Source organism: Zingiber officinale, chromosome 8B (assembly GCF_018446385.1).
Source record: "Zingiber officinale cultivar Zhangliang chromosome 8B, Zo_v1.1, whole genome shotgun sequence".
Taxonomy (NCBI): Eukaryota; Viridiplantae; Streptophyta; class Magnoliopsida; order Zingiberales; family Zingiberaceae; genus Zingiber; species Zingiber officinale.
In genome coordinates, this window is record NC_056001.1 from 16954810 (window position 1) to 16979627 (window position 24818).

The 24818-nt window shown below is 39.9% G+C and overlaps 6 protein-coding genes and 1 non-coding gene across 10 annotated transcripts; 4 read left to right on the plus strand and 3 right to left on the minus strand.

The window, feature by feature from the left end:
- The first annotated feature begins 329 nt into the window (after window positions 1-329).
- On the plus strand, window positions 330-2301 carry LOC122016332 (protein trichome birefringence-like 28). The gene is made up of 5 exons (XM_042573594.1): window positions 330-880; window positions 952-1123; window positions 1192-1391; window positions 1485-1640; window positions 1713-2301. The coding sequence occupies exons 1-5, from the start codon at window positions 474-476 to the stop codon at window positions 2074-2076; spliced, it is 1299 nt and encodes a 432-aa protein (XP_042429528.1). The 5' UTR covers window positions 330-473; the 3' UTR covers window positions 2077-2301.
- Window positions 2302-3200: 899 nt separating this feature from the next.
- Window positions 3201-3272, plus strand: TRNAH-GUG. The gene has a single exon. It is a non-coding gene; the product is annotated as a tRNA-His (tRNA).
- A 373-nt stretch (window positions 3273-3645) lies between these two features.
- LOC122016333 (probable phytol kinase 2, chloroplastic) lies at window positions 3646-9092 on the minus strand. The gene is made up of 6 exons (XM_042573595.1): window positions 8834-9092; window positions 4720-4787; window positions 4506-4637; window positions 4285-4400; window positions 4077-4191; window positions 3646-3964 (listed from the first exon to the last, which is right to left on the minus strand). Exons 1-6 carry the CDS (start codon window positions 8960-8962, stop codon window positions 3787-3789), a joined length of 738 nt encoding a protein of 245 aa, XP_042429529.1. The 5' UTR covers window positions 8963-9092; the 3' UTR covers window positions 3646-3786.
- A 1469-nt stretch (window positions 9093-10561) lies between these two features.
- Window positions 10562-15378, minus strand: LOC122016364 (protein FLC EXPRESSOR-like). The gene is made up of 5 exons (XM_042573636.1): window positions 14741-15378; window positions 12764-12927; window positions 12482-12564; window positions 12105-12236; window positions 10562-10921 (listed from the first exon to the last, which is right to left on the minus strand). Exons 1-4 carry the CDS (start codon window positions 15355-15357, stop codon window positions 12144-12146), a joined length of 957 nt encoding a protein of 318 aa, XP_042429570.1. The 5' UTR covers window positions 15358-15378; the 3' UTR covers window positions 10562-10921; window positions 12105-12143.
- Window positions 15379-15687: 309 nt separating this feature from the next.
- LOC122016365 lies at window positions 15688-16427 on the plus strand. Its single transcript, XM_042573637.1, has 3 exons — window positions 15688-15901; window positions 15999-16092; window positions 16164-16427. Exons 1-3 carry the CDS (start codon window positions 15853-15855, stop codon window positions 16300-16302), a joined length of 282 nt encoding a protein of 93 aa, XP_042429571.1. The 5' UTR covers window positions 15688-15852; the 3' UTR covers window positions 16303-16427.
- Window positions 16428-17137: 710 nt separating this feature from the next.
- LOC122015140 (WEB family protein At2g38370-like) lies at window positions 17138-22788 on the plus strand. Of its 3 annotated transcripts, none has more exons than XR_006120837.1 (4): window positions 17138-17496; window positions 20539-22057; window positions 22332-22487; window positions 22564-22788. XR_006120837.1 is itself a non-coding variant. In XM_042571871.1 (2 exons), the coding sequence occupies exons 1-2, from the start codon at window positions 17272-17274 to the stop codon at window positions 22054-22056; spliced, it is 1743 nt and encodes a 580-aa protein (XP_042427805.1). In that variant the 5' UTR covers window positions 17138-17271; the 3' UTR covers window positions 22057-22198. The 3 variants fall into 3 exon arrangements, 1 of the variants encoding a protein (XP_042427805.1); XR_006120839.1 differs by having other exon boundaries at window positions 22343-22487; XM_042571871.1 differs by lacking the exons at window positions 22332-22487; window positions 22564-22788 and having other exon boundaries at window positions 20539-22198.
- On the minus strand, window positions 22481-24560 carry LOC122015141. 2 transcript variants are annotated; one of them, XM_042571872.1, is made up of 3 exons: window positions 23993-24560; window positions 22766-23087; window positions 22481-22696 (listed from the first exon to the last, which is right to left on the minus strand). In XM_042571872.1, the coding sequence occupies exons 1-3, from the start codon at window positions 24517-24519 to the stop codon at window positions 22484-22486; spliced, it is 1062 nt and encodes a 353-aa protein (XP_042427806.1). In that variant the 5' UTR covers window positions 24520-24560; the 3' UTR covers window positions 22481-22483. The 2 variants fall into 2 exon arrangements, with proteins under 2 accessions (XP_042427806.1, XP_042427807.1); XM_042571873.1 differs by having other exon boundaries at window positions 22561-22696; window positions 22780-23087.
- Between the last annotated feature and the right edge of the window lie 258 nt (window positions 24561-24818).

Below are 24818 nucleotides of genomic sequence, written 5' to 3' on the forward strand. Positions count from 1 at the left end.
AAATTCTAGTCTGAGACATTCCACTCGATGTCTGTTCTGGTACCGATCTCCGTCAGGTTGGCAGACGAGACCTTCGACCAACCGACCTAGCTGGGACCTTGACTGCCATAATATTTTTTTTTATGTTTTATACCTCTCTTATTAAGAAAATAAAAGGATAAAAATTAAAATAAAAAATACTCTTAATTTTTAGAATTATCAAAAGAATATTTCTTTTAAAAAATAATTAAAATAACATCCTTTATCCCATCATTTTTTTTTCTCATATAGGTTTTTTTTTTTTATTTTCTTTCCGATGTTTCGTATTATATAAATATAAATCTATGGCAAGTAAGAGGTTGGTAGCTGCTCCGGTGAATGTCCGTCCCGGGATGATCGAGCGCTGAAGGCGGATTTTGTAGGCCCGCAACATCCGCCGAGATCCGTTGCCTTCGCGAGCAAGAATCGCGGCGCCGATCGAGCTACCAGACGAGATGAGCTGGAAGTCCCTTTTCCGCCCGCCGCCGGAGTCATCGCTTGCTGCGGCCAATCTCGCAGGATCCTACCTCCGGAAAGGCGGCAAGCTCCCCGTCCTCGTCGTGGTCGTCTCCGTCTTCATTTTTGCTGCCGTCATGTACGGCGAGGACATGCGGAGCTTGGCCGAGTACTCTTGGTGGCGCTACAAGGCCGTCTACGCTGCGGACTACATCCCCGGCGACGTCTCCGTGCCGGAGACTTGCGACCTCTCCGACGGAGATTGGGTGTTTGATGAGAGTTATCCGCCGTACCGGGAGGACAGCTGCGAGTTCCTGTCGAAGCAGGTATCCTGCTTGCAGAATGGGCGGCCAGAGTCCAAGTACCAGAAGTGGCGGTGGCAGCCCAAGAACTGCTCCTTGCCTAGGTAAAGATCACATCTTCCGCCCTCCACGGTTCGATTAGAGCTGATGCAAAGTCCAATTCGTGTAACCCTAGATTCGACGCGAGGCGGATGCTGGAGTGGCTACGGGGGAAGCGGATGCTGTTCGTCGGCGACTCGATTAACCGAAACCAGTGGGAATCGATGGTGTGCCTGATGCAGATGGTGGTGCCGCGGGGGAGGAGAAGCCGCATCGTCGACGGATCTCGCATGATCTTCCCAATCAAGGTACCCCCACCAATTAGGGTTTTTCCAGATCGAGTACCCCGATCCCTAATTTCTCATCTGCTCTGCAGGAGTACCGCGCTTCGATCGAGTTTTACTGGGCGCCGTTCCTGGTGGAGTCGAACTCCGACGCACCGGAGTTCCACAGTATCCCGGTGAGGATCATCAACCCCGACACGGTGGAGAAGCACGCGGTGCACTGGAAGGGAGCCGATGTGCTCGTCTTCAACTCTTACATCTGGTGGATGAACGATCCCCAGATGAAAGTGCTGTGAGTTAATTAGCAGCGTATTTGATTTGAGCTCGATCAGCTACTACTACCCCTCGTTCACTGTCAAAATTCCATCTTTGCGATTGCGAGCAGGCGTCCAGGAGCCAAGAACTGGACGGAACACGACGAAATTGGAAGAGAGGAAGCTTACGAGAGAGTGTTGCGGACCGTATTCGATTGGGTGGATCAAAGCCTCAACCCCAACACCTCCTCAGTATTCTTCATGAGCATGTCCCCTCTCCATGGCAGGTGATCCTTCATCTCTTCATCGGAATTCTTCGACTCAAGCTTCTTCTCCGCAGCTAATCTTCTCGAACGCAGTGGCATGGACTGGGGCAACCCCGATGGGATCAAGTGTGCAAAGGAGACGGAGCCGATATGGAACATGACCGGAGTGCAGGTCGGGACGGAGATGAACCTTTGGGCATTGGCGAGGAAGGTGACGGGCTCGACGGTGCACGTGCCGGTCACCTTCATCGACATCACGGCCATGTCGGAGCGCCGCAAGGACGCCCACACGTCTGTCTACACAATGCAGCAGGGGAAGTTATTGACGCCGGAGCAAAAGGCGAACCCAGCCAAGTTTGCCGATTGCCTCCATTGGTGTGTGCCAGGGCTGCCTGACACTTGGAACCAGCTTCTCTTTGCCGAGATCCTCTCCCGCCGGCCGCGCCAACCACACTAAGGCTTCCATCTTTGATCTCCGGCAATGCTGGCGCCATTTCTTTTTGATCAGTGTCTCTATTCTTTTTCTGTTTTGAAAATGGAGGAAGGGAATTTTGCTTAGGTTTGTGCCACAAATGAATGATACATGATCGACACTTGTTCAGAGTAGAACACCTTGAATCTTTTTCCTCACTTTGTATTATCCAATCATATAAATGCAAATTGATTTTTTTAATAACACTAACTCTCGAAGTAATTAGGTTACTTCAATTTAACATAAGACTAAAAGGTTTATGGTCTAAATTCTAAATGTCAAAAGAAGAAAAAATAAGGTTTATGTCCACTAAAGAGGGATCGATGTAATAGTTTGTCTAGCGTTGAACAAGCGATTAGCAATCAATTATGTATTGTCGTTAAGCCCAAATCTAGGAGGACAAACGATTATACTGTATATATTGCCAAGTGGCCTTCAAATTTACATCCTTTCACAAACCTTGCCTATCATTGTTTAACGGCATCTCCAATGCAATATTTTTGGAAAGGTTGTTATATTAGAAATTATTAAAAAAAAAAAAAAAGTCATTTAGAGCTCAAGCTATTATTAAAAGTACCCTAAATAGTTGAACATGATTACTCAAACATAGAGATTTCATGAAAATAATGATAAATTGGTTGATATTGAGGGGTAAATCCTCTAGTCCATAAAAAAATAGATTAGGGGATGGACTACTTATAATTACGATCGAATTGTAGTCGCGATCCGATCGTAATTGATTATAATCCCTTTCTAGATTCATACTCTCATCCAGATTAAAGTTTGGATCGGGATGGGTGGTCAGTATCGCCAACAATGAGCAAGTGGCTAGACAGCCTAGCCATGAACAAGGGATGGTCTTCGGGTGACCTCCGACCACCCGCTCCTACCCAAATTATAATATGGAGAGACAATGAATCTAAGAAAGAATCACAACTAATTAGGCTAAATCGCGGTTATAATCTAATATCCATCACCTAGTCTACTTTTCTATAGATTAGAGATCTGACCGTGTTCGAATACATAGTGTTTTAGTATTCATTTCCTTTTTGATACTGGAGATGAAACATTATATACATTTATTTACTAATCAAATCACAAACATTCAAGTGGCTGTAGTTTAGTGGTTAGAATTCCACGTTGTGGCCGTGGAGACCTGGGCTCGAATCCCAGCAGCCACATTTTTTTCCCCCTTTTCCTATATCAGAACACATTCATTTTTTTAATAATATATTTTATTTTTAGTTTTGATCTCTTGTACATTTCCTTTGTTTTTAATATATATTCTATGTTTAGTTTTTAGTTTTATAATAGGATACATTTCTTTTATTTCTAATATATCTTATTTTAAATTCTGATGTCTAGGAGCTAGTTTGTGTGCCACGTTAATTATTTTAGATCTGAGAGCATTCTTAATTTAAACAAGAATAATAAAATCAAATCCCTCTCTCACATTCGCAAAAGCCAAAAGAAATCCTTATTCAGATGCATGCTAAACAACTGCCATTTTTTATAATATATTTTTTTACAGAATCCAAATATATAATCCACCGAACAAGAAGCAATATATATATTAATTGAAATGCAAGACTCCAAGATGATCGGAATAGTTTTAACAACAAAAAACCATACTAATATCCAATACAACATCAGATTGGATCTAAACACGCGTCAATATTAATATCCAATGCAACATCAGAAAACAAGGCCACCAACTAACATGGATGCCACTGTGACTGTTAAATTATCATCCAACTCTGTGCTAATTGGCAGAGATTCAACAAATGCAGCAGCAAGAGACGCAACCAAGAAGCCCATGACCATTCTCCAGCTCTCTTCGATAAACCCAAAGGTGTGGAAGTAGTGCATGTATCTAGTTCATGATCAGTTTCAGCAAATCCACAAAGGCTCAGGTTAGAATAGTTCAATTTACACATCAGAAAAGATTAATGCAAGGAAAAGCATATATATATATATATATATACCCGACTGAGGCTACAAAGCCTGCCAAGAAATTCGCAATGCTACCCGCAAAGGATTTGTTAGGGTTGTGAGGAAGTTTAGCCTTTCCGAGTCGCCTTCCTACGATATCGGCCACACCTGATGGTCGGCCAGGCCTCAAAGTTGTTCATTGACAATGGAATTATATATATATTGTTATTTTGATTTTTGATAAAAGAATCAATGTAGTACCATCTCCAGCACACAAGTTGCAGATTGCAGCTACTGCAATGGGAGATGTCCTCCAGAATATTGCGGTAGAGAATGTTATAGTGCAGGCGTAGTACAGTGGACCCTTCAGAAGTTCCCTAATTATGTACAAACTCAGAATTAGATCGAGAAGAGTTTTGAAAGAGCATAAAAAATGCTAGTTAATTTTATTCAGAGAAAGTCATCATCTAAAGCATTGCAACCTGTGGTCTCCATATCTGCTCATTGACTTGACTGTAGCTTCATTTTTGGATATTCCATGACCCAAAAGAAGCATCCTGAAAATGTTAATTCCTGGAGCGAATGCTGCAAGAAATGGTGCCCGAGTTCCTGAGCTGCATGCGGCGAGTGCAAGTACCAGATCAATCTAATTAATTAAAGAGGAAAATCAATTTTGTATCGAACTCTTGATCATACCTGAAAAGAGGCCAGCAAAGCATGAAAACCAATCCTGCACTTATATGGACAAGCTTCCTGCCCAGTTTCTAACACACAAGAAATTTGGTAGTTTAAGTTATTTGTGAAGGATTTAATTCTGCATTAGGTGGGCTAATATGAGATTAACAACACAACTATTTACCATTAAGGAATTAGGGTATCTAATGCTTTAAGCATGAAAGGGTTTAGATTAGTGGGCGTGGATTCAATATGTAAATCTGTTAACATATTTCATTAATATTAATGGACTGTTAATGGGTTATTAGCTTTATGTGAATGGTTCCTATAAGATGGGTTTGATAGGAGAGAAGAATTCATTCAATTGGGGCATCTTTGATTTGTCTCTTCTTCTTCTTCCATAGGCTCTTCCCCATTGAGACTAAGATTCGGTTGCCGTCCATTCTCATAGAAGGTCATCCGTTGTGCTTGCAAGAATCAACTACAACGACAAGTAACGGATACAATGGCTCTTGAGATGGATTCAGGTCATCCCATTCATATTGCTATTGTATTGATTTCAGTTTTAGCCTTAGATAGATGATAGTTAGATCCTATTGTAGATGCATCATTTGATTAAGTTCAATGTATCGTATTCTTTCAATCGGTATTAGAGCTTAGGAATAACTTATCGTCGGTGATACGACGAATAAGGTAAGGCCCCCAAGGTCAAGGTCAAAGTCAAAAAAGTTGGCTCAGGTAGTGGTCAAGTTCGAGAGGTCAACGCTCATGATTAGAGCGGTTGTACAACTTGGCCAAACAATCCAGCCGATTGGACCTCTTGTCCGGATCCTGAGTCCCCCCTGCTTGATGGAATCCTGAGTCGAGTTCTCTTGGCTCGACCGGACTACTTGCCCGAGTAGACGCTGAGTTCTCAGAGAGGCCGAGTCCTCAAGGAGGCTGAGTCCTGAAAAGAGCCGAGTCCTCTCAGCTCGACTAGACTCCTAGTCCTCAGAAGACTAGAGTCCTCTCGGCTCGACCAGACTCCTAGTCCTTAGAAGACCCGAGTCCTCTCGGCTCGACCAGACTCCTAGTCCTTAGAAGAGTCGAGTCCTTCAGGAGGCCGAGTCCTCAAAGAAGCTGAGTCCTCAGTTGTCAGCATTCTTTGACCCGACCTTGTTCGAGAATAAGGTTCGTGCGGACGTTCAAGGGGATTTGGCCGACCTACCATCAAAGCGTCTTAATAGCCCATCAGCTCAACGATCTAATATTTATTTTTGGCATCTTATGTAATCGTTGTCAGAGAATCAAAGGGATATATGCTCCGCACGAATCGTACAGTGGAAGTTTCTATACCCTGCAAAGTACAAAAATGATGGATCTATTTCAGGAAAGTTATCAGAATGTCAGAACAGTCGGTCCTATATTGGTAATGCATCAATATTCGTGCACAGAGAAAAAATAGCACTTTATAATGGGGTCTCCACCTACATGCACAGGTATGCAACGCTACGTTAATCTTCGCCATCAAAACTTACTATTCATCATCCTTGCTCTTCGTTTTATTCTTCCACCATTTACCTGACTTGAGCTTCTGAATGACTACGTCGAGGACCCCTCCCTAGCCCAGTTACTGACGTTTTCATCTCCCAATTCTTGTTTTTGCCATGGAGGCTCGTTCACGGCATCAGGGTTCTTGTCCTCTCACGGTCAACATCGGAGTCATCTAGCCAATGCACCATCTTCCTCACTTTGATAGATGAGAACGGAGATAAAGCCGTTGCTCAGCTGTGGCCTATCGTCAACAATGCATATTTTTAATGTGTTGGGATTATTTCGATGATTTGGAAAATATGCATCGTTTTGTATTCGATTCAATTGTACAGCCTCGAATTAATGCATATTCGTCGAATTAATGCATATTCATCGAATGTAGTATGCATAGGTTAGGATTTAAGCTATAGATCAAGTTTTTCGCATATCCGCAAAGAATGTGATTAACAACGCTATTTTAGGGGTTTTTTTTTTTTGCTGAAAATCACATTCAGAAGAGGTTAAAAAAAGATCCAATTTGGAAAACCTAAGCTGAGTCCGTGACTAAATCCTAGTCTCAGGGAGACAAAATCTAATTAATACTACTATCTTATTGTGCTAACTTGGTTGCCTGGACTATCTCTTTTTTTGCAGGAAAGAGAAGAGGTGAACATAAGTTGTCCAGGTGCCTGATTAGTTTCGCCCAGACGGGCGCCCAGACCAACAAAACTCATCCAGAAGCTGAGTTGGAGCGCGATGATTAGCCGAACCCACGTCAACGGTCCAGGCGCCCGAAGGTGGATAAATTTCGAGGATGAAGTTTCGACGAGAGCTTGCCACGTCAGCACAACCCAGGTGCCCGGGAGGAGATCCAGGCGTCCGGATGGAGCTATAAAAGGAGGCTTCGGCTAACAACTTCAAATCATTAATTGCTACGACTTTCGTTCCTGCGTGCTGCTCCGAAGAAGCTCCTACAACGCTATAATGCTCCTCTGACAACCAACGATTAGGGAATTCTATTCATACTATCTTGTTGTCGGTAATCTTTCATTTTACAGTTTGTGTACTCAAATTGTAACTCATTTTCGAACTTATAGTGATTGCCCAACGAAAGCACTTAACAAGTGTAGGCGGAGTAAGAATCCTCAAAGGCTCCAAACCAAGTAATAACTTACTTGTTTTAGCACTTGTTCTTTCTTTTTCTCGCCTCTATTCCTTAGTTTTATTTTCGCTGCAAACTCGATATTCTTTAAAAGAAAAGAATATTTTCAAAATCACGTGATTCATCCCCCTCCCCCCATGTGTTCACGATCTAATAGAATGTACATCCATGCTAAAGATGGTTGGCCCAAAGGAAAGTTATTCTTTATGACAAATGTATGTTTAAGGAAGCTCATAAATCTAGTTTGGTTTCTAAGTCATGCGCATAGTGTGTCAGCCCAAAGGAAGGCACACTGTGTAGCCGATTAAAAGTATTGTGAGTGACACTCGAAAACATAAGCTAACTAAGGAAGTTCATACATAAGGTTAATCATGTGCATGGTGTGTCGGTCCAAAAGAAGGCGCATTTTGTGGCAAATGAAGGAAGTTATGAGTTGTTTGGAGAATACAAATAACAAGTTACAATTTAGTCCAAAACTTACTGTAATGTTGCACTAGATAAAGTTACATGTTTTGTTTGTTGCATCATGTTATTGGACAACTATAAAAATACATGCTTTGTTTAGTTAAATTGAGTTATATTTTTTGCTTTTGTTTATGTAGTGCTTTCGATGTATGTTAATCTGAACAATATCCTCATGTTTAGTGGCACAAATTTAAGTCAATGAAAAAACACATAACAGTCCTATTAGGCTATAGGAATCTAGATTTTGCATTTAGACATATCACTTTGCACCTTTAACTAGTGATTCCACTGCGGATCAAAAGATTATTTATAAGCTTCCTCCTCCCCCTTTTGTTGGATCCATTTCCTCCTCCTCCTCCTCGAAGTAGACACTATGTCTTGTCATGTGCTTAGTGTAAAAAAGTGAATACGTTCGTCCTAACCCCCGCGCTCTCGTCAATCCATCTCAAAATCATCATGAGAAATCACGATAACTGAGAGATAATGTGGATGGAAGGGTGAATTGTGATGGGTGTAAAGATTTACGTCCTGTCAACTCTGGAATTTAAACCTTCACTCTTAGGTACAGATTGTACCATCGCTTACCATCTCAACTTAAGCCCGTGAGGACCTTAGGAGAGCTTACTTGCAGATCACATAGCGCTGGAACTCAGAGGCATGCAGCAAATTTCCCACGAATTTTAATGGATTTTGGCAGCACGGGCGGAGCCAGCATTTTTTACCCGGGCTGTGGGCTACGCCGACACGGACGCCTATTGTTCACTTTTTACCCTTTTTCCACAGTAAAACCAAGTTTTTTGCCTTTTTAACTGCCGTTCGGCTCCGGGCTACAGCCCGGGTACCTGTTGGCTCCGCCATTGTTTGGCAGAATGGCAGTCAAACAGAAAATAATTATACTCTATAAACGCTGAGAGAGGGGAAAAAAAACTACGTACAATCCTCAAAAATCTCATCGAATTGACGAGGCAATCGAGCGAATAGGATCGCAGAGCTGACCTGTTCAAAGACGCCTCTTTTAGCCAGCTCCTCCCAGAACTGGAGGACGAGGAGGAAAACAGCGGTTGTCACAGCTGCCGCTCCCAAATCATGGACGAATGAGCTCTCGAGTAATACGGGAGCCGCCATAACGCGGCGGCGGCCGGGGAAAGCGGAGGCCTTGTGGAAGAGAGGGACGGGAGGAGAGGTCTCGACGCGAAGCGGTGGCGGTGTATCTGGGAAAAATCAAATGGGGGCGGCGGCGGAGCAAGTGCAGGCACGGCACCGTGAGTACCACCTCCGGTGAATATAAACCACCAGCTCTGGCATACCAAACAACATTATAACGGCATGTCGCCGAATCGGTTCATGGTAACTATAACTGCTACAAAGTAGTGTAGCGGTTATTGTGACGTCTTGGTAATCATTTTCAACATCAGCCGTTTAAATTTCACCGCGAAAATTAAACATAAATATAAATTCTCATTTTATAAAATTTTAATGGCTACGTAAAACAGTGCAGGATGATCGAAAGAACCAATAAATAATGCCGTATAATTAAGAGATACAAACTTAAAATTTGTTATTAAAATCGGTAACAATTAAGAAGGGGCAAGGCCACCACCCGCCCCGGTCCGCCCGCCATTGCTAATATTAAACTACAAACGTTCAAAATAATATTATTAAAGTTTATATTCATGTGCGCCATGCAAATGTATTTCTTTACCACGAGCGACTTACTATATATATATATATATATATATATATAAATAATAATAATAATGCTATTAAATATACTTTAATTCGAATTGGATTTAATTTGGAATTTATTTGTAAAGGCCTTAAAATAATGGGGTTTCGAAATTTTGAAATTTGATTTTAAACAGATTTATATTTAAGTTTCAAAAATATCAAAAAAAAAAAAAATCAAAAGCATTTTGCCAATTTTGTTAACTCAATTAAATCTACCAATAACTTGATTAAGTTTAAAGGATTTTCTACTTGTCTTCTATCAATTTATAATGAATCCAGTATTTTAAGAATTGAGTCGATGTTGTCATTATTTACAATACATTGATATGAAGGCTGCTTTCTAATAAATACCCAATATTTGATATCAATAATTTATACCAGCTTTCTAGAAGAAATAATTACAAAGAACAAAAGCTTTTGATCACGAAATAATAACTAATAATAACTTTACCATTATGTTAAGGTAGAAAAAGAAACATGAGAATAATTTTTTAATATTTAAAGTAGCATTTTCATTCTCTAAATTTAAAAAATTATTATTAATAAAATTTAAATTTTGGGAACTATATAATGCAAAGGATTTTTTTAGATAAAATATAAAATTTAAAGTAAAATGTATATTTAGAGTATATGATATGAATGCTCTAACACTCCCTTTCAACTTTCTAGAAAAAATCAATGTGCAAATATTATTTAAATTCATTTCGTTCGACTAAGTATATATTCCTTTATAATCCACAAATAACCAAATTTACTAAAATTAAATCAAATAAACTCAATATTAACATACAAAATATTAGTGTATAATCATACATTAATAATTAATTTGTATGAAATCTAAATTTAATTATTGGAGTAAGTTAAAGTATGAAATCCAAATTTAATTATTGAAGATTATGAACAAGTATTTTTAACATTTCAATTCCTCCCAAAGATAAAAAAAACCATTACTCATTAACAGTAGACAACGGATACAATAACATACAAAACTGCTAATAAAAAAAATCAAATTATTATAAACACCAGGACTTTCTGAAAATACGCACAACCACCTGAGTCATTGATATCTGAACTCAACCCGTTTGATTGAGTATTCACAGACATCGGATTGTACAAAGAATACATTAGGAGGAAAAGTGCTCCAAACTACAAAATATGTCAGCCAAACCAGGGGCACGTTTACTGCCATAGCAATACAATTTTGTACACTTAACATATTGAAAGGGAAAACTAAGAGATCATAATCTGGAAGATGCAGATTGCACTAGAGGTACAGATATTAGATAGTTAGCTTTGAAATAATGAGATGGAGGGCGCTCAGGCTATCTTTTCCAAAGCTCGATATAGCCTATGGTCCTGCAATATAAAAGCAAGATACAATGAGAATGTAACCTCAGTCATTAACCACGCAGGGGTACAAATTTAAGATAGCAATTTGAAAAGATGAACTGTGACCATCCTTATCAATTATCCAAACACAAGTTAAATCTATGGCGATCCACTTTCCATAACAAATTTGAAAAATGTTGGGTGAACACCAGTTGTTACACACTTCAAATTTCAAATACAGACTAACACTGTCAGCACCTTCTTTATACTGCACAAACTTGGATACAAAACCAATAGTTTTTTTTTAATAACTGAAAAGATTACCAGCTTTAAGGATATCGTCAATAGAAAATATATGAATAGGAGTGAAGGCTATATATTACAAGGGACATAGTTATGAATAACCATAAAAAGGATTGAAAGAACTGATTCTTGCAAAAACTAAATTGAATGAATCTACGGGCTTTAACTAAGCTAAAGATACATATCAGCATATGTAGCAAACCATTTTTATATAAAAAAAAAAAACTATATATTTACACACACATTGGGAAGCAGTAGAGAAGCAAGTTATAATTGGCATATAGGCAAGCATCTGCTGGATGTGAATACTACCTCAAGCACACTGGGTAAGATTTATCAAGATAACCTTTAATCTATTCAAAAAACATCCTTTTATTACAATTTTAATCTTTATTTTTTTTTAAGGGCTGAATTGTGATTCTGAGACTTCGAGAATATTTCTGTAAGAGACTGAAAAGGAAATAAGAGAGAAGTTAGATGCATCAAATAAAATATACAAGTTCATAAGTACACCATACATATCAAATTAATACACAAGGGATTGATATCACAAAAATTCTACACATTCAACATATCAAACTAATCTTCCTAAGAAATTTGTAATCCTTTATAAAACCATTTTACATATGAACCTAAGAAATTTATAACATAAAATCCACAACAAACAGAACCTTTTACATTTGACCCAAACAATTAATAGTTTTTTTTTGGTTTATATAGATAAAAAAGATTAAACAAATCGGTAATTCAGTATCAAGTTGGACTTCGAGACATTCAGGAATGATTTAGCCTGCATAATATGCATGAGGACCAAAAGCAGATGGAGCATGGTTCCTCACTGTATAAATATAGAAAAAGCATCATACCATACTGTTTTAAACAATAAAGTCGCATATGAGAATATCACCTTGGGTAGTATTGTGATTTGTGCAAGCTATTTTTACATTTATCTATGAGTGTGCATCTGCTGGATGTCATATTGACTTAAAGGAGTAACTGCAGATCCAAATTGAGGATTGGCATCAGAAGATGGCTGGACCTAAGAAGCAACGAGTGAGGTGTATGTTAGCCTTCTATTGTGATAGACAATATCTGAAAATTAAACTTGCCAAGGTTATCATACAATAACAGTAAATGCAGTTTTATGGAATAAATATGCAAGTTTTTAGAAAAAAAAAGACTTTAAATGCGTATGATGATGAACGATATTAAAGATCACAAGGTTAACCCTAAAAGTTATCATATAAATTTATATGGTGAGCTGAAAAAATTCAAAAGATAAACCTGATGGAAAGGATAAGTTCCTGCATATGAAGTTGCTGCATACATAGTCTCAAGAGTCCCATAAGCTCCAGCAAACCCAAGACCTGTAAAACATAGCATGAATACCAGCTAAAGTTTCTACTGTTCTATTTACTAGTATAAACTGAAGAACAATTTCAAGCATAAGGAATCAGAAGCAAGGCCCAGTAGAGTAGAAGAAATGGAAGCAGAATATAGATGGAAGGAGAGAATAAGAAATTAAAGAAAAATGTCTACTGCAAAAGATCAACCATGTAAGACTACCTAAGTTAGCTGCAGCTGCATCTGCCCGTGCTCTCTTTTCTATGTTCGCAAGTTCAGCACGTAATTTTTCAACTTCACGAACCATTGAAATCATATTGTTCTCCATTATCTGGCTCTGACCAAGGTTATCAGCATGAGCCTTCTTTTCAAATTCTATTGCAGCCCTATGCAGAATCAAAAGCTAAATAAGAGAATCAGCAACTATAAATTTAAAATGATCAAAAAACATTACTCAAATAACATATTGGCCATGGCTATTCAACATTGTTTTTAAACGTGGTCAACTGCATACATGCAGCATATGCTTTTCCAAATTTCATAATAAACTATAGTTGTTGAATGGAGGAAAACAGGCAAAAAGGAAATAATAAATTCGGATAAGCATACAATCCCTAACCTAATTGATTAACTATGGTGGAAGAAAGGAGAGAGGCAAAAGAAGTAAAAATGAACATAACAAATTTGGAGCACTATAAACTACACCATGGCATCACAAAAGGATTTTGGTCCAAGATACATTTGACAACATAATATAAACAATTTTCCACATGCATTATAGCCCGCATGTTTGCTTCTAGGTATTTTTCCATTTTGATGATTAATATTGCTGCTCAATCTAATTTAATGATGGTTGATGTTGTTGTTAAATCATAAAAAATAAGTACCATTTTAGAGTTTTGATGCATATCAAGAATCCATTACTGTCCGAAAAAAAAAAATCAACTCATTCAACAGGAATTAAGCAGTTGATCTTCATGCAATGCCCAGGCTATAACTGTGTTTTTAAAAATTGAGGGCAACTAGTCTTCCAAATAGTAAAATCTAGTAAAACAAAAGTATTCTTTGGGGAAACATATACCTTTGTAATCATGTTTTTAAAAGCCTCTGCTTGGACCACATATGTGACCAACTAAATGAATTTTGAAGGAGAATGCTTATCAGATATTTGGTTTGCATATGCAGTTCAAAAACATCATATTTGGTTCATTTGAACCAATTTAGATTTCAGAATTTAGATTAAACCAAATTGATTTGAAATCCTAAGCTACTGTATTTGACAGGCAGTTTGTAACTTGTAAATATTATCTCAAACATTTATTTTGTAAGCTATAGATACTTTATATATTAAACATATTCATTTTTGTATCAATTCCAAAATTGCTGGACGTGCCAATTGATATCTATGTTTTTAGATTGACCAATATATATATGACTTCATACGGATAAGGCTTGGTTGTTGTTGTTGTTGTATGTATATTAGTATTATACTACTCATATAACATTAATGATTAAATATAAATTTAATAATATTCTCATTTCTACTATTAAACATGTAAATAATTATTCACATTAATGTAAATATGATTAATGAATAATAATGTAAATTATTTTAACATATTTATAATTTTTATCTAACACTTATTTTTCATGGTTTGATATGATTGATTTGATAATTCTTTAAGACAATTCACAATATAAACCTCAATTTGAAAATCTTAGGTCAATCCATTAGGGATAGACAAAGCTTGAAAACTATGATACACACACACTCATATGTTGCACAAATGACATTGTATTATTTTTTATGAGTTGGTAAATAGATGATATTGTACGTATGATATACATTATTATCCATATAAATTTCTCAACAAAAGAAACAATTATTAATTTTGAAGTTTGTGCTGCTCTATGGATAGTGGAATACAGGAGCAAATTGTTAATATTGATTATCACCATTAACATATCAGATGTTGCATTGAGTTTGACCCTCAGAAACAGGAGGGACTTTTATTTGTCTCCAGTATTATTGATGCAGTTCATAGACCAAGAAAGAAAACGGTTCCTATTAAGCATGGCATATACTGTACGTCTTAAATCAAATATTAGTCAGAATAAGAATAATTTACACGTAAAGGAATGTGGTTATCTGCAGTAATATTCGGAAAAGAGAAACTGAAGCTTTCACAATTAACGTACCTGCCCTTTTCGATTTCCTTGCGCATGACCTCTATCTCGGCTTTGATAGTCCGTACTTCTTTGTGGTTCGATTGAGCTATAGCCATCTCTCCCTTTAGCGACTGCAGCTTCTGACCGAGCTCTTCCTTCTCAACACTGAACGCCCGGATGTCGGACTGCACCTGAGCCATATCGGCGCGCATCCTCTCGATCAGACGCACCTCCGCCTCCGCCTCGCACAAACGCTCGAAGATTTCACGGGCCTCAGCGTCTGTCTGGGCCTTGGACTCCGCAACAACGGCCGCGGCAATGCGTAGCTCGTGTTGGGATGCACCGAGGTCCCGTTTCAGCGACACGTGGGAGGACGCGAGCTCCTCGTTGTCATTGAGGAAAAGATGGATCTCACGGAGCTGCGCAGCGAGCTTCTCCTCGAAGGCGATCACGGGGTGGCGACGGGACACGAGCGGGTCGTCGACGTGTCGAAGGAGAGCGGAGCGTCCCAGTACTTGCGGAGGAGGCTCAGGGAGCGGCAGTATGTGTGCGGGGCGGCCCCTTTCCGCCATTGAAAGATGGAATGAGACTGATCTCACTAGGGTTTCGAGGGAGGTAAGGGAAGGCAAGGTGCCAGCCAGATACATAAGAGCAGAAGATGACACTGTGACTATATCAGGCCTTGAAGGCCATTTTATATGGGCTTCAGTTAGGCCTGCAAATTGGCCTGTTTGATTATTAATCATATTTTCAAAGGACCGATTAATTAATATTACCCCTCAAAGTCTAAGTTTTATTTAATATTTTTTTGACCGTCTTTTATTTTGAAAAAACAAAAGACCGAGGGGTAAAATGAAATTTACACTTAATAATTAATTTATCCAACTCCCACGGTGTTGTCGAAACCACGGCAACCTCTCGAATCTTCTGCTCTCAATTCCTCCTTTCCATCGCTTGGGTCAGCGTGCGTGTCCACGGATAACACTCCCTGAAACAAAAAGGCATCAGTTGGCCTGCGGTTTCTGGCCATCGTTCACAGGTTCCAACCAAAACCATGGGGCTCCTCACTCGCTATATACCCACCACCACCTCACTCTGCAAACCTCACTGAAAGCACCAGGAAGAGAAAGAAGAAGAAGAAGATGATCTCCTTGCAGTCATGGGTCGCCGAGCACAAGCTCACAAGCATCGGTAGCCATCACCTTCCCTTGCTCCGTCACTCTGTTTTCCGGCTCTACGCCGAACTGATCAACTAATCCCGTAGAGTTTGTGTTTGTAATGAATCAAGGTGCTGTTTGGGCTTCGGCGCTGGGGACGTCGATGGCGGTGGCCCGCTGGAGGACCCCCATGGTGAAGACCAGCCTCCGGCTCATCCACGCCAGGTACTCGTTAATTTGCCTTCGAATTGCAGGTAGATGGGCCGGCGGGCTGATTGCTTGTTGGTTACACGCAGGATGCACGCGCAGGCGCTGGCGCTGGCGGTGCTGTCGGGAGCGGCGCTGCTGCACCACTACGACGTCGCGGGGGAAGACCGCAGGGCGGCGGCGATGGATGATGGCGAAGATGTCAACACTCCCAGTCCATTTGCTTAGTTGAGGAAGGGATATAATGGAAGAAAATAAAACGGTCTAGCTAGTGACGCTGATCGAGTATATTAATGTACCTTGTTGAAGTATGTGAGCCATTAAATGCTCTATTAATGCCAGTTTCTTGGATCGATCGAGTTTTTAAAAGAAAAAAAAAAAAACAAGCCAAATTTTCAAGTCGAGCTGGATGATCATTTTCATCGGATACTGGAGTAATGAGCCCATTGTTTGAACTCACGAAATGGCAATCTTGCCTATCGTACATTTCAATTAATAGCTGGGAAAGGGAAAGGGCATCCTATGCATGCCTGCCACGTCCTCTTGGGAATTAAATTTCGATTGTTTTTTAATTAACTAGAGAGATTTTAAATATATTAATAAAAGTTACAAATACATGCGACGCAAGACCTGTTGCTAGAAGCCAACACAGAGGATTATTATTCTCTGCTACCGCTTCTTGTATGGGGAGAATGGAATTTTGATGTCCACGTGGCGTCGGAATCTAAATATCACCGACTTTACTGAATTTAAGTGGACGGCCCCTCATAATTTAATTAATTAAAATACACAGCCCACGTCCTCCCTCCCTCGTGATGCGATGCCTCCCGAGTGTGCTGCCACAGGGCTGGCTCACGGGATCGCTGTTTTAAGCCGTGGTCCACGGTGCTTTGTGCCGACGGCACCCCTACGATTAGTATGCGGCACCAGATCCGGCCGCAAGTTTAGAAACCGACAAAACTATCTCGGCCGTAGCTCCGAGAGGAAGTGCTTTAAGAGCTGTGTTTTTCTCGATGATTAAGTCGCGTGGATGATCGGACGGAGGAAACGCTTTCCGCATAGGAGAGAGGGTACGTGGTGAACAGGTTGCGCATATCTCGGTGCTGCTCCTCTGCCCTCGCTGCCATGGCGCTCGCGCTGTCTCTCTCTCTCATATGGGTGTGAGCTTCATCTCTCTGAGTGAAAGAGAAGGGAGCGATGGTGATGAAGGTGCGGCCGCCTCCGCCGCCTCCTTCGCTTCGTTCGGTTGCTTCTGCTGCAGGGGTAATGGTGGAGGAGGAGGCGAAGAAGAGGAGCGGGAGAGGGGAGGTGGACAGTTCTGTCCCGTTCCGCTCGGTGAAGGAGGCCGTCGAACGGTTTGGCGGCGGGAGTTCCGCCGCGTGGAGGCCGCATTCCTGCCCCTCGCTTCTACTTTCTCCCGAGGTGAGTGAGAAATCAATCGTGGCCGCCGTCTCCATTTTTTTTTCTGCTTCTTTTCATTAACTTTCGTGTCGTTTTGCTGCTGGGGCTTGTTGTGGTTATTGTTTTCTTTTATTTAACTGCTCAAGAGGCCGAAGATCTTGGGGCATTCTCTTCAATTTTTGATTTTTCTTGTTTGATTCGGGGAATAAATTACAGTATAGCTTAGAATGCGAAGGCTATCGATAATGAATGATTATATGATTGATTAAGGCTTACAGTGGCACTAGGAACATGAATGTAGACATGGAAGTCAAACAGAAGCTGACAAGTATGACTTTGAATCCTTTGAGGAGTCTGATGGTGATGCACTCAAAGTAAATACTGATCGGGTGTTGGAATATTGGTCTTTTGAGCCCGGTGGAACCAATTCAGCAATTAGGCACCAATATGTTTGCCCCCTAGACTGAAAGAGAAAGAACTTATTGTCAAATTCTTGTAGTTTTTGCAAGGTTTCTGAAAAATGACTTTTTATGGGGCAAGGCTGTTCCATTCGCCTTCTTCATGCCAATGTTCCTAAAAGAGTAAAAGTATCATAAAATCAGATGTCCACAACTTTTACAACAGACTTCTCAATCCTCCCTAAACTCTTCTTTTAACACTGATGGATGATGGATACAAGTGAAAGCCTAACTTCTAGTTCTCTTTGAACACACATATTGACCTGGACAATTAAATTTTTTCTCTATTAGTCTTTTGGTTTCCTACTGTCTCCAAACACTCTGCCACATGACTTGTAAGCTTTTGGATGTTGTCCCTAGGGCTATGGTGTAGGACATCTAAGTTGTCACCTAGGCACCCGCGGTTCAATCCCTAGCTATGGCGTATTTGCATGAATTTTTCCTTCTGTGGGCCGGGCTAGTCAACCCCAGAGCTAGTCAATGAGATTAACTGGGTTTATCATTTTTTTTGTAAGCTCTGGAATGCTCTGATTGTATGTAAAACTTTGCTGAAAATCATACTAGAAAATGGTTTATTTGGCGCTTGTGTTGTAGACCGATTGAGCACAATAGGGTATTGGGTTTCACTTTGGCGACAACAAGATATTAGCTCCACTGCTCCACCTGAAACTCTATGGTGATATTCCAGTGCTTGTTGACTCCTTTCAGTCTGGTTCACTACTGGACACACTAAAGTACCCTTAAGTGTTGTTTCCTTAAAGGGGGGAGAGAAAGAAAGTAACAAATAGAAAGTGAAATGTTGACGGAAAAAATGATATTTTCTCTAGTAAGGTTTCCTTAAATGGATGAGAAAAAATTGAGATTTTTTGTCGTACTCTTATTATTACTATAATGATTATTATTAAAGTTTGAGATTGGACGACGATTGGATAGGGGACAAGTGAGCATGAAGGCATGAGATGGTAGGTAGTGGTGAGAGCAATTGAGATAACTGCTCTCTTTCTTTCTGCCTGAATGAATTTTGAGAGAAAAGAAAGGAAAAGATAGTTTTCCTCTCATTCTAATTTTCTTATCTAACTTACACATAAAAGACATCCATTTTTTTGTTTTCTTCATTTTTCTTTTTTCTTTAATTAAAAAAAGAAACACAACCCCTGAATCTGGGTAATCACACATAAGATGAAAACTAAAGAAGTGAGAGATGACCAGCTATAGACACGAATAAAGAACTTTTCCCATGCCAATAGAAGGAGAAAATGAATAGAGAAACATGGTGTTCTATGGATTAATGGGGTCTCAGGTTTTATGCAGTTTATCACACAAATGCTGACCCCCACTCCAATTGTACCACCAATAATGACACAATAGACATTTTATGATGAAAAAACAATGAAAAGTTCATACCTGAGACCCCTTCAGCTTGTAACTTATAAGAATATTATTTGTCTGAGTTTTATATTCTAATTAGTAAGCAATCAATCTTTATTGCTAGAAAGTAATGACTCAGCTTGCTTTCTGAAGCATTTACCTCAGGAAATAGCTCTCACCAAAATGCTTAATGAAATAATTGATAAGTTCCTTCCAAATAAGCTGATAGTCTCTTTTTTAGCTTGAAAGTCAACCTGTGGCATATTTATCTATTCCTGCAATAAGCCAATCATTTTGAATCCAATTTCTGGTTAGAATCTTGCCTTTTTATGGGCATATTTGGTGTGCCAGTTTTGCTCTTTAGTTGGTATATCCTGATCACTTGATTTGAAGTTTTACTTTGGATGACCCATTTCTTCACTTTAGTCTTTTGACCATCTCAGTGAATTAAGTGGAGTGGAGGTTAGGCACATCTTTGTTCCCAATTAATGCATATAATCATACCAGTGGAGGGCGTCAAGTGGTGGATGTTTCACCTGTGAACCCTGTGTTTTGGTTGATAGAAAAAAAAGACGGAAAATTTGCTCACAAAAGAAAAATAAGATTGGAAAAGTTACTAACCTAACTGGAGTATACCAGGAGCAAAGAGCATTAATGTGAACATTTTCTCCTGCCATTTTATATTCTGGAGAGAATAAAAGTATTGCTTTTCTGATTTGAGATGGTAATTTCCTAGGGAAAGCATCAGCAAGAGAAGTCTTGCATGGACCATCAGCCAACCAGGCAGGAACAACTGACATGGCCATTTATTACTTCTAGGGTTATTTATAGCCATACTCCTGCAGCTAGATCCAATTCCTGACTCTTATCTTTTGAATATTTGGTATTTTTGCCTGCTGCATGATCATGTCTTTCGGTTATCATGTTGGAAGTTCGTCCTATTGATTGCTCTATAATTTTGCAAATAAGAAGTTCACAGAAGCTTCTGTGCTCAGATGTTTGGCACAATTTTGCTCCATAAAAGGACTACAGTTTATTGTTAACAATATCTTCATAAATTGATAATAGGTTAGACCTGAATTTTAGTATTGATTCTTATCAGAACATTTCTAGGCTCCTTTGTTCTTTTGATAAGGATTTGCCACCTTTATTAGTGATCTCCTATCCATGCCTGTGACATCTGTTAGTCTAGACCTCTGTTAGTAGATTCATCAAAAACACCTGTGACTTCTTCCAGGATGTTGAGCTTATGAAAATAGAAGAACAAACTGTGAAATTGGAGATGGATCTTTTTCTTAAGGAAAGAGAAACACTTAGTGTGCTAAAAGAACTGGAAATGGCTAAAAAGAAGGCAGATGGTTTAAAATTACGACTACATATGGAAGCCAGTAAAGCCATTGAAGAAACTGATAGATGCTCAGATAAAATGATGATGCCTTCTAGTTTAAATCAGCAACAGAAGTGTTTCATCTATTATGGAAATCATAGAGAATTCAAAGATCAAATTTTTTATCAGGAACAAACCAAACAAACCCCTTGTTCGACATTAAGGGAATTGAACCAAGCTAAGTTGTACCTGAAGACTACAAGCGGTTTAGTTGGGTGTCAAAATTCAGTTGAACTTCTAAGAAGTGCAATAGAGAAGGAGAAAAAGTTGCTTAAGGAAACCTGTGAAAGGCTCAACTCAAAGACTGTTCAAGTCTCATGCTTGGAGAAAGAAATAAGCCTAACATTAGATCAAACAAATCTAATTAAAGGCACAAAAAGGCGAGATTATAGAAGTTCTTCCGATGTATTGAGTTGTATGAAAGAGCTAAGATCTGACACAGAGAAGTTCAAAAGAATTGCTGCAGCTGCTAAAACTGAAATGTCCAAGTTATCTCTTGATATCCAACAGGCTAAGTCTGGTATCAAGGCTGCCGAGCTGAGGTTTGCCGCAGCTAAAAAAGTGGAAGCTGCAGCCAGGAATGCAGAGGCTACAACTCTTTCCAAAGTCAAATCGTTAACAGATGGTGAAAAAACAGATGCTGAGTCGCGAACTGCATCTGGAGTTACGATTGCTGTTGACAAGTATGACATGCTGATCAAAAGAGCCCAAGGTGCTGATCAAACTCTGAGAAAGAGAATGGAAGCTGCTATGAATAATCTGAAAGGAGCACAGGAGTCTAAACTGGAGTTACTCAAAAAGTTGGAAGAAGCGAATGCAGATGTTGAAACAAGTAGGAAAGCCTTACATGAGGCCCTAAAGAAGGGTGAAGATGCAAATCAAGGTAGGCTTGCAATTGAAGAAGCACTTAGGAAATGGAAGCTCCACAATGATAGGACTCGTCGATCAAATCTAACCAACACCAAATTCAAGAACTCGGCAGCCCCTCATCAAAGGCGCTCATGGATACTTGATGTGAATGGAATAAGCTTGATTTCTGCAGGACCAAGTCATAGAAGAGATGCCCCCTCTCTTTCGATTGGGCAGATCCTCAGCAGAAAGCTCAATGGTTCTGAAGAGCATGAATCACAAGCACTTCAGATCGTGAATGGAAGACCTAAGGTTTCGCTACGCCAAATGCTGAGCAGAAAGGATGACTTTTTGTCCCCTAGAATGATCACTGATGGAGCACAAAAACCATGTTTAACAACGAGGAAGAAGTTCAGTGTCTTAGTACTTTCGCTTTTCTTGGCGAAGCAAAAGAAGCAGCACCAGAAGCAGTCTATGGGTTCACCAGCTATCTTCCGCGGCAAGAATATCTTGCGATAAGGTATCATCATATTTCGCGTTAAACATTCATATAGAAGGCTCTGATCTTCCTGGAACAGACAATTTCATTATGCTTAGCTCTGTCAAATATTATGCCAGACATTAGAAAAATAAAATAATAATAATAATAATTTTTAGAAAATTATTTTCTACGAAACAAATAGGCATTTTTGATCCAATCTCAAGCTGCTGTATAAACCACAAAATAAAAACAAAGAATACGCCATCAAGCAGTGTCAATTAATCTTTCACTAATCCACAAAATACTACACGAGGACATGAGAAGCATCCACCAGATGGCCTTTTCACACAAGGCAAAAAGGAGGAAAAGAGGAGAAGAAACAGCAGTCAACAGCTGCAGGCCATCTCTAAGCACAGAAGAAGATGAAACACCAGTTTTCTTCCTCCGAACAACACACTGCAAGATCTAGGTGACAAAACAGTATAACAGAACAAAAAAAAGAACCACCAGCAATTGATCAGTTAAAGAGATCGTTTTTGTTTCAGGATCAGGATCAGGCTCATGAGACAGAACTAGTGGACAGCACATGTATTCAAGCGAGAATGAGGTAAATGAATCATCTACTGGCTGGAAAAGTGCTTCCGCTGAGGCACTCCTTAGCTCTCCATTGCACAATTCCTGCATGAGAGCAGAAAACCAACTTCAATAAGCAAAAGTCATTGTTTCCCTGACTAGAAATTATATTACCTGGAGTGTTTTACCGATTGTAACTAGAATGTCCCCTGCCCGCAACATGATAATTATAGAGCCTTCTGGATGATGGATGCAAAATTCATGATGATCGCCGCAAATGTGGAGACTCAAAACATCAGAATTACGTGATTTGGTTTCAATAGAATCCAGTGTTTTACTTGTGGTGTAAGGGGATACTTGCTTTCTCAGATGAAGGGTTGACTGAACCTCGCTAAGTCTTTTGGTGGGTGTTGGATCTGTGACATATTTAGAAAGAATTTTGGCAATGCAATCCGCTACAGTATCCAGCCTTAACGCAATACACTCCATGTTGTCCCTGAAAAGAGTTATCTAACTGCAATGTATATGAAATTCACTTTGGAATTACATCAAGAACAAATTAGACTGCCGGAATTTCTTTTGCCAGCAATAGTTCTTTTCCTTACCATCCCTTGTCATAATTGGTTCCAAGGATTTATTTATTTATTTTTCATAATGGAACGAAGTGATGATACCCAGGGAACAAGCAAATAAAGCAGGAGCAAGTTCTATGCTGCCTCTTCCAAAGGGAAAAGTCAAAATAAAAAAGAAATGTTAGAAGTAATGTGCTATTGGAAACTAAGTGTGATCACATTCTTTGAAGGTCGAACCATTGTAGGCTTGTTTACATTAAGCAAACAAGGGCACATGAAATAATTCCAATGAGTCTTCTTATGCCCAAAAGAAACGACAAGAAGGGATTATGGAACTTTTGGACATTGATGATGAGAATTTAACAACAAAAGCTAGTCAAGAGTATTTGACTTGTCATATGAAGATGTCTACAACATTGGAGGTATCGTGTGAACTTGTAGATGGGTCTTCATCTCAATTATTTGATACATCATCAAATAGTCAATTCTTTATTCTATGAAGCTTCTTCTAGTGCTGAACACTAGATTCCAAATTGTCACATCTTACGAGACTAGCTTACCCAAATCCTTCTCCCAAACAATTCAAATTTAGCAATGGCCAATAAGAACTGTCGACAAATTTGCAGCAAATTTCAAAAGTGATTAAGAGTTTTAATGATAGCGGGAAACAAACACAACAACAGAATAAGCGATATCATGGAGAAGTAATTCAAAAACCAAAGCCAAAAAAGTCAGTAAATCATATTGAAATTCACTGCGAATCAATCGAATGAGTTTCCTGCTGGTCATGGCAAAAGGGGAGAACAAAATATAGCATTTTGAAACATACCTGAGGGCAAGATACGATCCAGGCCAGGTCCGCTGGAGAAGCCGCTCCGTCTCTGGGCTCCGCATCCGATACCAAACGAACTCCTGCACGGTTCCATCCCTCCGTGCGAACCAATTTTTCTCAATGTACCTACTCAACCTCTCCCCCTCAGGATTCATGACCCCCTTGCCCGCTTCAATCGCGGCCCTGACCTCCTCCGCCAATGCCTCGCCCCCGCCGACCACTGGGACCGCGCCAATCTCCGCGGCTGCGGCAAGCACACGACGGGCTATGGACTCATCTCCGGATAACAAAGAACGCAGATCAACCTCCACCGGATCCTTGATCGGGGACTTGGAGCGGCAGTAGGGTCCCGGAAGGGAAAGATCGGGGACCCGGAGCGATTTGTCGAGGTAATCGGAGAACACACGATCATCGACCGCTGCCGATCTGCGTCCCTTTCCGGTTGCAATCGGGGAGGGAGGCGGCGCTCGGAATCGCTGGTTGTTCCCGCGCGTCGCTGCGATCGTCGCCATCGCCATCGCCATCGCGATTCGCGAGCTCCGACGGAAGCCAAAGCGAGAAGCGACCAAATTTGAAACGGTCGATCACGACAAATCAAATCGTAGCATTCCAATTCTGCGATGGACGGTAGAGATGGATTTGAGTTAAAAGGCTCTATATAGCATATCACAAATCCTTTGCCCAATACCTAATAATAAACTAGGCAATTTTCAAAATGCCCTTGACAATTTTCAGGGATTTAGCAAAATACTCTTAATGTTTCTCTACTATCAAAATATGTCCTAATATTTTTATTTTGATTGTTTTTTTATCCTGTATGTGA